General features: G+C 36.4%; 1 protein-coding gene across 4 annotated transcripts in view; it reads right to left on the bottom strand.

Moving 5' to 3' along the window:
* Positions 1-1690: 1690 nt before the first annotated feature.
* The window catches only part of LOC107554816 (transcriptional repressor p66-alpha-like), a 41346-nt gene continuing 29635 nt past the window's right edge, over positions 1691-13401 (bottom strand). For all 4 annotated transcript variants that reach the window (XM_016237440.1, XM_016237438.1, XM_016237439.1 and 1 more), the window contains exons 3-11: positions 9083-9209; positions 8837-8965; positions 8685-8756; positions 7595-7714; positions 7326-7508; positions 5159-5420; positions 4656-5083; positions 4360-4579; positions 1691-1930 (exon numbers count right to left, since the gene is read on the bottom strand). In XM_016237440.1, the coding sequence (XP_016092926.1) occupies positions 1797-1930; positions 4360-4579; positions 4656-5083; positions 5159-5420; positions 7326-7508; positions 7595-7714; positions 8685-8756; positions 8837-8965; positions 9083-9209 (1675 nt within the window). In that variant the 3' untranslated portion in view covers positions 1691-1796. The remainder of the gene's footprint in view (positions 1931-4359; positions 4580-4655; positions 5084-5158; positions 5421-7325; positions 7509-7594; positions 7715-8684; positions 8757-8836; positions 8966-9082; positions 9210-13401) is intronic.

Here is a 13401-nt window from a genome sequence, read left to right as displayed (position 1 = left end):
TTATTAAATTCAAATTAGATCCCAGTTTGAAAAAATAAATAAAATTCACACTCAAAATACACCCACACACCAGACGAAACAGGTTAAAATTAGTTTTTATTATAATTATTAACTGATAGAGCAGAAACAGATGGAAAAAAAAAAGTTTTTTTGTTTTATTTTTTTTTACAATTCTTAAAAGAGATGCTCCACAATAAACGACGGCAGCATTTCAGAGGGAAATGGAATGGTGTTAGTTGTCAGCAGCAGGCAGTAGTCAGAACAGCAATCAAAAACGGGGGGCCTCTGTTCAAAATGCTCCACAGGCATTCAAGATCACTAAACGGATCATCTTGAGAAAAGGGAAAACAAATTGACTGAAGCAGAACTGACTCGATGCGTTCATGAACTGCGATGACAAAGGACCCAAGCTATCGTATATAACATACATTAATGTTTAGCTAAAATACCAAGCGTACTGCTAGCAAATCAAATCAGATTAAAGGAAAATAAGAGTAATGGTAAAAATAACATGACCACCACCTAACAGGTAGGACTCAGTTTAGCTAAGAGTGTGTGCTACATTCAATAAGCAGTAATGCTTTCAACCCAAACGTTTCCTTTAAGGAAAGATTAAGCCGTGACTTGAGCGGCACGACTTCCAACAGGATCTAAAATGGTAGACAAGACATGAATGAACTGCGCATTAGACAAAAAAAATTGCATTTAAACATCCTAAATACAGTCCAATTTTAAATTCACAAGGCTTTGAAACTATTTGGGAAGGAGCTAATGGGATATCCTTCATCTAAAGTGACATTTATAAATAACACAACATCCAAATATTACCTAGATGCTGTTACAAGAGAGCCTATGGGGGAGCACATCACAACGGTAACAAAAAGCGTAACATATCATGTGTTTCTGGAAAAAAAAGAAGCTACCGTCAGGCTCATCTGATAAACAAATCGCTCAAACATGAAGGTCTAGTAGTACTCCTGTTGCGACTGCTGCTTTTTGTTAGTTACGTCCATCTCTGTAACCATCCCTGATGCACAATTCTTGGATAAATGTCTTTTATAAGCTTACAAAGAAAAAAAGAAAACCCAAAGTATTCAAAAATACACACTACACCAGCAGATGTATAACCACCTCAACAGTATAATTCCTTAAACTTCTAGCCTTTAAAAAAGGCCATTTTGAAAAGGGTGGAATGAGTCCACAGTGAAGCTAAAAAACCAAAACAAGCAATGTATTGACATCAAATACACAAACATACTCTCCCATATCTGTTCAAGAAATGCTGTGGGTCGGAAAACGTAGCTAAAGCTGTGTAGCTGGTCCACAAAAAGGTCGTAAAACAATCCCTGGCATCACGCAGGAACTCTACGGTCCTGTGTCCTCCACTTCGTGTGGGAAAAAGTGTCCATGAGCCTCTAGAAACGTTAATGGAGCAATTAGTCCACCTGGAGGGCCGTGAATTGGGAGTTGTGGGTGATGTCTATTAGACAACTAAAGCCCATCGGGTAATGGAGAGATTCAGTAGATAGATACAAAGGCCTGTAGAAAAGGTCCTTGGTCTCCTTGATCACTGATCCCGGTACAGTTCTCCTCTAGGACACTTGTTGGCCTATGGGGTCTTACCTTAGACTGTACAACTAAGGGTCTTGGAACAAAGGAGAAATAGAGAGAAAATATAATAATTTTAAAATTTTTATTATTGCTTAACGGCTGGTTGTCTGATACTGATAACCCGACCGAATGTCCAAAAAGACAGGATTATAATTCTGAGAAATTTGAGTGATTTAATCAGGGCATTATTTCCATGTGTTTGCCGTTTGGGAAATGGAGCGGGAAGGGATCATGTCCAAGAGGTACTCTCGCTGACGGTCCACCGGAGATGTTGTCCTGTGCACAGACAGACTGGGGTTGACATAAGCCATGGTGACACCTGTCGGGGGAGAATTGCCGATTTTGAAAGAATGACCAAGTACATTTCTAAAAGATCTGAAGTGTTATTAGCCTACCCTACTTTTCAAGCTTTAAAAACAAGGGTTGACAATTTGATATTTCACCAACAATTACTAGCCTTATGGCAATAGTCATGACAATACATGGTGTTTTAAGAAAATAAATAATGCTGATTTTTTTTTTTTACAAATACCCATTTAAAAAAAAAAATCTGTTTACTATTTACTGTTTACAAAATCATGACAACAGGGTGGAAGATTTTAAGATTTTCTGCTTCTGACATGCCTAATCTTTTATCTTTATCTTTTATTACAGAAAATAAATATTTATCTATCTTTGATAAGTAGAAAGTATTGTCATATGACAGTTTTAAGTAATAGAATACTAACACATTTTAATCATTTATAATTGTTCACTTCTTACACATCTAAGAATGAAAGAAAAAGTGATTTTAAAAAAAGAGGAAATATTTACATGTCCATGAAGAGTTGACAAGATGATGTCATACCAGTTTTTGGTTAATTGACTTATATAGTATAGAATAGTATATAGCAGTGGTTCCTAACCCTGGTCCTGGAGGCATCCCAACACTGCACATTTTGCATGTCTCCTTTCTCTGACACACCAATTTCAGGTCTTGGAGTCTCTACTAATGTGCTGATGACCTGAATCAGGCGTGTTTGATTAAGGAGACATGCAAAATGTGCAGTGTTGGGGTGCCTCCAGGACCAGGGTTGGGAACCACTGGTATATAGTATAGAATTTTAATTAGTTTAATTCGTTTTTAATTTAGATATAATGGTAACAGGGTTGACAATTAGTGATAAAAAGAAAAGAGGCTTTAATTTGTTCATGAAGAGTGAAAAGGATGATCTCCTGTGATGGTTTTGATTAATTGAATAGTACTACATTTGAATAAATCAACAATTATGATGATAACAGGGTTGACAATTTAAGACTGACCACCTCTTAAATACCTATTGTAATGTATGATAGTAATGAGTATTGTAAAGATGTATTTGTATTTAATAAGAGATATTTACTTGTCCATGACAAGTTGTATGACTGGAATAGTACAGAATTTTAATAATCAATAGTGTAATTAGGTAACAGGGTTTGTAATTTAAGATGATGCCATTCTGATCCACCTAATAATATAAGATAAATTGATAAACAGCTTGTTCTTGTACTTGTTCAATAATAGTTGAAAGGATGATGACATATGACTGTTTTTGATTAATCAAATAGTATAGAATTTTGATATTCAACAGTTGTAATGATAACAGGGTTGACAACATAATTGTCAACATAAATTGTCGATTTCTTACGTACCTAAAATGGGATGCACCAAAATTCTGGGCCGAAAACCAAAACTGCTTTGTAATAATTATTTATTAATTTATTAAATAATATAAAGTAATTTCGTAAGACTTTTTAATTTAACTCAATTTTAATGATACTGAATTTTAAAAAAACAAAAGCCAATAAAATAACCACACATATATTGAAAGTAACAATACAATTAGACGGAAATATATTAATATTAAATATCAATATTCTTTTTTATTCAGTTCTATGCAACAGAATCAGATATAACTTTTTATTTGACTAATTATTCAAATAATGTGTAATCTTACAAAGCTATTAATATCAGAGCATGTGAGCAGAGCGTGGAGCAGATCAGTGAACTAGAAGGTAGCTCCATTTTACCAGCGCTGCCCAGTACAGCGCTATTGCAAACAGAAACAAATATACTACATAGAAATTTCCTGTAAGCGTGTTATTTTTTAAACAATTGCTTTTCCGGTGAGCATGAACGGAACATGAGCAGAATGTACAAACAGAGCGGAATGTTGAGCTGCTAGAAGGAGAGTGAAACCTGCGCGCTGAACACTGCTGGGCGATGCGGCGTGACATTTTCGCCCATTTTTCTCTTTCAGCCAAAAACCGAAAATGCCATTTTTGGCAGCTGAAATTTCGGTGCATCCCTAAATCAAGGGCATTTATTTATCATTGGATGGATGTAAATTGTTAAAATTGTGTACCATTCCATTCATAAATAAAAATCTCAGACAACCTGTGTTTAAAGAAATAAAACAAAAAAATATAGTGTAAACAAACTATTTTTTTCTCAATGTTCTGGAAAACTGGAAAACCCGGGGCTGGAACAGACCAAAACTCAGTCTCAACTAACTTTTAAAAATGAATTATACAGGGTTTTTGTTGATGTGTTTAGAAAAATGTGTAGCACATGTTAACAGGAGCACTTTTGCCTCATTTTTGCATGTTAGCCCTTTGCAGTCAATCAGCTCAATAAATACACAAAAAAAACATGTACAGATACAGGAAATGAAGAGACAGGAAAGGGGCAGACTTTCTTTTTTTTTTTGTTAAGTAGGCATCATCTACCTGCGGTGCCGCTGTTCTGTTTCCTCCAGGTATTGGTGGTGGGGTTTCTGCTGCTGGTGCCCTTTTCCCCTGCCCTCACGACATGCTTACCTGGCCTGCTGACCAGCGCGGCGGTCTTGACGGCGTTCTGGAGCTGGGAGGAAGTGGAAAAGCTGTGGCTCACCCTGCGTGCCCCCGCACTCACTGCCTGCTGTACGCTACGGGACAGCTGGCCTGGAGTCTGAGGAGAAAAACATGCTAAAGTCAGAAAACACCATGTTTGAAACAAAAGCAACCAAGACAGGAGTGTCCATTACCTGCTTGATGGTGGTGGCGTGGTATCGACCGACCGACGTGCCCCTGTTGGTCTGCTGAGTCAGCGACGTGCTCACCTGCTTATACTGTGGCGACACCAGCACGTGATCGGATTTAATCACCGGCGAGGATGAGGAGGAAGAAGATGAGGTGGTGGTGGTCTTGGAGACAGACGAGGCAGCCTGCTGCAGGATGCGCTGCTCGATCTCTTGCTCCTGCTGCAGGGCTTTGACGAAGGCGGCCTTCAGGCGGCTGGTGTGCTCAGCCTTCAGGGCCTTCTTCTGGTTGGAGCTCATGCACTGCTCACAGAGAATGGAGTCACAGCTCTTCTCCTGCCTCCAGCGAGAGGTGAAGTCCGTCTGGCACTGGGCGCAAGTGAAGGGCTCCTTGGGTGCCGGGGTAGATGCAGACTCTGTCTGCGGATGCTTACCTGGAAAGAAAGCAAGTGATATTAGCATGCTATAGTGTTAGATGTCGTAAATACACAATATTTGGGTGTACCCACTTTTAGCCAGTGTATCTAGCAGGTTCTGGACCACCGTTTCCAGCCCCACCAGGTAGATGAACTCATTATTCGCTGCCGAGGGCAGGAAATTGAGCTCTGGTGCTGGAGGTTTAGGTGGTGGTATCTCAAGGAGGGTTTTCTCCAGCTGTTTCCGTAACGCAAGCTTGGCGGCGGCCCGTCGGCTGGCAGGAGACTCATTGGCGCTGACAGAGGTGCTGCTGCCCAGACCAGACTGAGAGCTCTTCAAACCGGTGGAAGAGACCTGGACAAGGAAAAACATCATGTGAGTTCATAACAGCTTCTATTTATCAGTTTATCAAGACAAAGACAAATGTGATAATATGTAATATATCTTTCATATTACAAATTTTTTTTTTCTTAAATAAAACCTTTTGTTCATCGCCTACTTCGCAAACTATATTTAATTTTATGTTAATTATAAAAAAATGTATATTAAGTATGATATAGCAACTACAACTAATTATTTAAACACAATAGTAATGTTACTTACTACAAATATATTAAATATAAATATATACAAAAACGGTCATATACTTGCATATAAAAAAATACTACACCTATATAATATAAATTAATTATATAATAATAAAATATGCATAATACAGCTACTGTTCTTAGTTAACAAGCATGAGATAAATATTATGATGGTATATATGCTGATTAGGGCTGTCAAAAAAAAATTTGAATTTCGAATATTCATCAAATTTAAAATAAAAATTCATATTCGAATGCAAAAACGTTGCATTCGAATTTTAGATGAGCGTCAGGCAGCCTTATCAGTGGCGCACGAGATGCGATGACAATGTAAGTGTTGTTGCATTAAAATGTTTTTGTTAGCCTGTCCAGTTGAAGCCACTAGATGCGGCGCTGCTACGTTGTTCATTCAAAATATTGCAGAAAAAGAGAACATCAATGCGGGGAAGATGTTGTTTACACCAAAACTGAAACCAAGTCGTTCACACAGAACGCATATTTATCACATTTTTCTAGAGGGACATCTATCAGCATTGCACTCGCGTCTCGCACAAGAGAGCGGCATGTTTAGAAAGCCATGTAAAATGAATGTAAGTTCAACTTTTAAAAAAACATGTCTCAAGACTTTATGGCGGTTTTCCCCATCCCACTGTATCTCAAGTTTTTAAATGAAGAAAGTACTCTTTGTGATTGGTTTTTGGTCCTTTGTATTAAACTAAACATACATGCATGATGCTGTTTTGTTTCTAATTGTTTAAGCAACTTTATTAATTATATAAGGTTTATAAACATTATTTTAAACATTATGCACTTTTTTCAAAGATAGTCGTGTTATTTTATTATGCTTTGAAGAAACGTGCATAATATTTTGCTCGATGCGCCCTCTTGTGGCCTCAGGAGAGAAGTCAAAAGCTTTTTTCCCCCCTAACTGAAATTATGCCTTTTAAATTAGAATATTGATAATATTCAAGTAAAAAATTAGAATTTAGTTTTTCAGCCATTTTGACAGCCCTAAAACTGATAATGCTATAGTTCTTTTTTTTTAATCAACAGTTATGATGGTAACAGGGTTGAAAATTAGTGATAAAAAGAGGAGACAAATACTTGTCCATGAAGAGTTGAAAGGATGATGTCATATGATGGTTTTTGAGGAGTCAAATAGTATAGAATTTTAATAATCGATAGTTATGGCAATAGGGTTGACAATTTAAGATTGTCCAATTCACACCTCACACACCTAATAATATAAGATGGTGATTACAAATAAGTTACTAATACTATAAAACGACTTCAGTATTCTTAACAATAAAATTGGAAAACTAAAATAGCAAAAATTATTAAAAACTTGTTTATAGTGGTTAACATAAGTTAGTAGTTAGGTTTTTAATAATATAACATGTATAACAAGTTATAAAAAATTACAATAATGTATTTTAATATGCATTTGTTTATTTATAACTTTAAAAGATAAGTTATAGTAGCTTTAATTGTATAAATACATTATAAATAAAAACTGTATAATATAAAATATTTATACATAAAATGTTCTAAAACAGTTTTTTTAAACATTAAGCATTATAAATACTTTTACTGCATCAACTAATATTATTGCGATAACCATTGTTTACATCTAAAAACATAACATGGTATATAACAAGCAAATGACAGTGACCTGTGAGACCAGAACGTTTGCATTGGCTACATTGGCCACACGGATCAGGCCCTGCTGAATGATCCTCTGGCCCTGCACCTGTACGGAGGTGCGCGCGCCCAGCAGCAGAGGAGGGGGACCAGTCCCCGAGTGTTGTTGCTGCTGCCGTAGGGTCGCAATCTGCTGCGGGGTCACAGTGATGGGCTGTAACACACAAACATCAGAGAAAAAAAGAATTTGTATAAAAAGTAAAATTATTTTAGCGGTAATCAAGCCACAGCAGTACATACCTGGGAGCCTCTGACTAAGGGTGGCATGACTACGGTATTATGGGAGCCGTGCTTGGAGACCTGCGCTCCACCTCGAACCAGAGGAGGAGGAATGACTGTCCCTGAGTTTCGGTTGGAGACCTGAAAACAAAACATGTATTTAAGTTTTAATAGCTCTTCACAGTTCAGCTTTTAGAAACACGTTGAGACCATTGCAGGAACATGCAATGGACAGAACGGCACGGCCCCCGAATAATATATATAGTTTTTTTATTCATTTCTGATTTTTTTATTTGATTATACTACCAAGGGTTTTCACACATAACTATATTAAAAATGGCTATTATATTCTTTATTATTTTATCTCATAGTAGTAACAGTTGCAGTAGTAATAATAATAATAATAATAATAATTAAAAAACACTACAGGATTTTATAATGTAATATTTTACTAAAAGGTTGTATACAACATTTAATTAGATTAAAATTGCTAACAATTTTGTTATTTTATAATAATAATAATAGTATATATTTTAAATTAGTTTATCACACAAAACTGGATTAAAAATGCAAAATATTTTCGTTTATCTATCTATCTATCTATCTATTAACAAAAATAATACAAATCATTATTTTAATCATCATTTTCTGTTTATTATTAACATATTTTTCTAATAATAATTATATAGTGTTTAGAGATATTCATTATCTCTAATATTGACATTGACATAATATTGACTACTGGACATGTTGATTTGAACATGCACCATCGTGAGGTCATGTGCATTGTAGTGTACTACTGTTTGAAATGTTTAGCATAGTTTGACACATTTACACTGACCTGTAGGGGTCCTTTAGTGGACGAGATGCTGCCCCTGACGAGAAAATAAAACAAATCATTATTTTAATCATCATTTTCTGTTTATTATTAACATATTTTTCTAATAATAATTATATAGTGTTTAGAGATATTCATGATCTCTAATATTGACATTGACATAATATTGACTACTGGACATGTTGATTTGAACATGCACCATAGTGAGGTCATGTGCATTGTAGTGTACTACTGTTTGAAATGTTTAGCATAGTTTGACACATTTACACTGACCTGTAGGGGTCCTTTAGTGGACGAGATGCTGCCCCTGACGAGAGGTGGCGGAGCAGCCACAGAATTGGTTGACTGCAAAACAGAAGAGGTCAGTGCCAGGTCAGATTGAACTTCAAGCATCTTTATTGTATCCCGACTGTTACGTTTTTTACCTTTTGCACAACATCTTTTTGGGTCTGACTCTGTCGGAGTTTCTTCAGCAGGACGAGTTTGGCCTCCTGTAGACGCAGTTCTTCCTGCAGCTGTTTGATGATGCGCTCACGTTCAGCCGGGCTGCTCTTCTGCACATGACATGGACAAAATAAAAAGTCACGTTAGTAAGTGAACAGGAGATCCGATGCATTGTTATATCAAGTGCAAATGATCTGTAGATCTAATGTCCTGAGAAATCACATTACCATAAGCATCTCAGTATCCGTCTTCTTAAAACTGTAGCTGACCCCATTCATACACGGACTAGAGGGCTCATTGTCCGACAGAACAATGACATCATCTGGCGTTGGAGGTCTCTCTTTCTTTATGTCACTGAGAGACAGATAGAAGAAAACATGAGCAATGGCTAAACACACATTAAGATACATGGTCTCTTTAAATGCTGGAATATTTAGAATTGCATATTGCTCCTATTACTTCTGCAGTATATAGTATGTACAGTATGGGAATTATTCCGTATGAGTGAAATACCCGGATAACCAAATAGGTAGGTCATTTGAGAAATTACAAAAATGTAAAGTATAGGGGTGTGCGATATGACCAAAATGAGTAATTTTTTTCCATCAGAATCAGAATCAGAATGAGCTTTATTGCCAGGTATGTTTACACATACGAGGAATTTGTTTTCGTGACAGAAGCTCCACAGTGTAACAGAATGACAGTGACAGAACAAAAATGAAATTACAAAAATGTAAAGTATAGGGGTGTGCGATATGACCAAAATGAGTAATTTTTTTCCATCAGAATCAGAATGAGCTTTATTGCCAGGTATGTTTACACATACGAGGAATTTGTTTTCGTGACAGAAGCTCCACAGTGTAACAGAATGACAGTGACAGAACAAAAACACAGATAATAAAAAATAGAAAAATAGAACAAGTAACTAAGGAATAAAAATATACAAATCGACAATTGTATGTACAGGTATATAACAATAGACAGTTGTATGTACAGGTATATTATGTGCAAATTGAAATGTAGACTGAGTGTGTGTGTTAGATAAATAAATGTATTAGTGAATAAATAGTGTGTGTTCCACAGTTATTGTCAAGTGTTCATGAGATGGATGCCTGAGGGAAGAAACTGTTCCTGTGTCTGGTCGTTCTGGTGCTCAGAGCTCTGTAGCGTCGACCAGATGGCAACAGTTCAAAGAGGGAGTGTGCTGGATGTGAGGGGTCCAGAGTGATTCTGCCAGCCCTTTTGCTCACTCTGGACGAGTACAGTTCTTGGAGAGAAGGGAGGGTTGTACCAATGATTCGCTCAGCAGTCCGGACTACCCTCTGTAGTCTTCTGAGGTCAGATTTGGTAGCTGAGCTGAACCAGACAGTTATTGAAGTGCATGGTAACAATATATATCACTGTATAGTTATTTTTGCTTTAAATAAGGTTTTGATACCATAGAAATTTCATAATTCTTGGCCCCCCGATATTAATATCACAAAAAAACTAATGCTAGCATAAATAAAAAACAAACAAAAGACAAAGAAACAAGCTCAAAGACGACAAGCAAACAGTCAGCGATAAAAAAAAGAATAAGAAAATAATTACAAGCAATATAATTTAAAAAAGCTAATAAATTAGAAATGCTACATACATTGTAAGTAATTAAATGTATAAAAACACTGCATATTCTTTACTATGTAAACTAAATATATAGGCTATTTCTTATTAAAAATACAAAAGCGATTTAGTCAAGAGCAGTGAGATTTTCTCTTTTGTTGTTTGATTAACATGACTGACAGACAGCAGGAATATTAGACTGCTGTCACTTTAAGAGCCGATCTGATCCAATATACTGCTACACGTGTGTTTTCTTTCTCAGCTGTTTGCTTTCACGCAAGACCTAAATTACTGTGTTTGAGGATACTTGCAAAGATTGGCATTTTGACATACAAGTGTGTGTATTTTCAAGGCCTATAAAAATAACTTTGCTCAAAACTCCTGCGCTCTGTGGGCACCGTCGTCACGTGTCTTCAACAGTCCCTCAGACAGCGCGTGCATATAGCGAAATGAATTCTTTTTCACTGCAATGCTTAAAAATGCATGCAAACGATAACTTTTCATGACCACCTAGCACAGCAACGTAAGCGAGTAACAGTGTAAATTTTAACACTCTTGACTTATTTGATCATACTACCAAGGGGTTTCACAAAAAAAAACTATTACAAATGCCATAATTTTTTTATATAATAATAATTCTATTATTACAGCACTAGATCATATTATATTTTATATATATATATATATGCATATATAAAAATTGTTTTTATATTTTTTGATTATCATCATAATTTTTTTTAATTCATTATTTTTATTTAATTTTCCAAGACATGTACAGGACACAACATGATTTAAACATGCAAAAATGTTTTGTACTGATTGAAATGTTTAGCGCTAGGGCTAAATGTTTAACTATTACAATAGCATATACTTATATAATTTACATGTACAAAAAAAAAAAGAAAAAAAAAAAAGCATGCAGTTTAGCCCATTGCTCTTCACCTAATGCTGCATTTTCTGCACTGCCCACTGGAGGTCATCCTAAGACCGCTGATTGCACATTTTGTACTCAAACACTTAAAGGAGTTGCTCTTCAAGGAACTGCCACAAGTAGTATCAGGTCTCATAACATTAAAACTCAACAATATTATGGTCAGATTAGACACATAAGCGCCTCCAAATGCAAATCAGCCCTATCAAGAGAAATATGCAAGCAGTGTGGCGTTGATGTCTCTTAAGGACAGTAGTGCTGTACCCAGATGGGTCTACGGCCCCTCTTGAGAGACGGACGAGGAGGGGGATGGGATGGCTAGCGGCCAGGCTATTGTGTGTACTCGGTCCTCAACTTTCACTGCAAACGGGTCGCTTGCATATCAACAAAGACACCCGCTTTCATGCTCCTACTCTGGTGGGTTCACGAGGGGAGTGTCAGAGAGGGCTACTGGGAAATCTGCTAGAGGCCTTTTGCTGCTTATAGGATAAGGGTCACATACTAAACGCAATATTGCAATAACACTTGTCAATCGTGAAATTAGCTTCTTGGGAGCAACTGTAGCAGCTACATCTTTTAAGACAATGCAAGTCATGTTTGCCCGCTGAGTCGACACAAAATACTTGTTAATGTGTTGCTATGGTGTTCTAGGTTGTTTTTAGGGCATTGCCAGGTGGTTTCTAGGGTTTTCTAAGTGGATAAATATGGTCCAAGTCTAAAGAGTTTTGTCCGAAGTCACTCTGGTCCACAGATATGGCTAAAATTCTTACAATACAATTTTTTGTACATTTTATCACCCACCAAGTTAAAAATGGTAATTCAGCTTTCCTCAAGAAGTAAAACTGGTGTAAAGTCTAAAGAGTTTATTCCCAAGTCAATAGTATTTATAATTTAAATCACGCTCTAAGTAGAGATAATTTAAATACCAGTACACGATTAACCGGTAGAGATTTTGGACTATGGTCTCTTTCGCGGTTACACGTTCACATGACGTTGCTGTGCTACATGGACACAAAAACATAGCCCATCATTTGCACAGGTTTTTAATCATTGTGGTTTAAAAACAAGTTATTTTACGCCATTGAAATGCAATCAGCAGCGAAAGAGAACTCATTTCGCTATATGCACGCTGTTTCTGAGAGGCACGTGCACGTTAAGACGGTGCTCATAGAGCGTGGAAGTACTGAACTGAGTTATTTCTGATGCTTTATAGGCCTTGAACGGTTAAATACACAAACTTGTATGCATCAAAATTCCCATCTTTGCAAGTATCCTCAAACACAGTATATTGGATCCGGCAGCTCTTAAAGTGACAGCGGTCTAATATTCCTGCTGTCTGTCGATCATGTTAAATTTCTCACTGCTTTTGACTACATCACTTTTGTAACTTATAACTTTTTAATTTACACAGTGAAGAATATACAGTGATTTTATACATTAGATTATACAATGTAGCGTTTCATATATATTTGTTCTACTGTAGGTTTTTTTTGTCTTAATGATTGTAATTAGTTTCTTATTCTTATTTAATCACTGACTGTTTGTTTACTTGTCTTCAGTTAGCTTTAGTTTTTTTTTTATTTAGGCTAATATTAGTTTTTGTGATATTGACACTGGTGACAAGAATTATGAAATGTATATGGTATCAAAAATTTTATATCATAAAGACTTTATTTAAACAGGGCTCTAGAGTTTGTAAAATTTTTAAATTGTCATTTGTGACAATTTTTTGAGAAATTTGACCTGGTCGCATTTGTGCGAGACTTGACATCTGCGTCAAAGCGTCAGCTCCATACAGCGGCACATTTAGCAGGAGTCAGATTTCACTGATCACGTGAATAGAGGTGCTTTCAGTGTGAGCGCTTCGGGAGTAGAGCCTGGTTTATACTCGCTGCATCAGCACAAGTGCGAAGGTGCACGCAGCAAAAATGACGCAAATATTGAGGAAACGATGGTAGATGGAGGATTTGGTTTTTAAAGGGGTCATATGATGCAATTTAAATTTTTCCTTTC

Source organism: Sinocyclocheilus grahami, unplaced genomic scaffold (genome assembly GCF_001515645.1).
Source record: "Sinocyclocheilus grahami isolate Dianchi unplaced genomic scaffold, SAMN03320097.WGS_v1.1 scaffold514.1, whole genome shotgun sequence".
In the NCBI taxonomy this organism is placed as follows: Eukaryota; Metazoa; Chordata; class Actinopteri; order Cypriniformes; family Cyprinidae; genus Sinocyclocheilus; species Sinocyclocheilus grahami.
The sequence above is the reverse complement of the archived record's forward strand: the minus strand, read 5'-3'. Positions and strand labels throughout refer to the sequence as shown.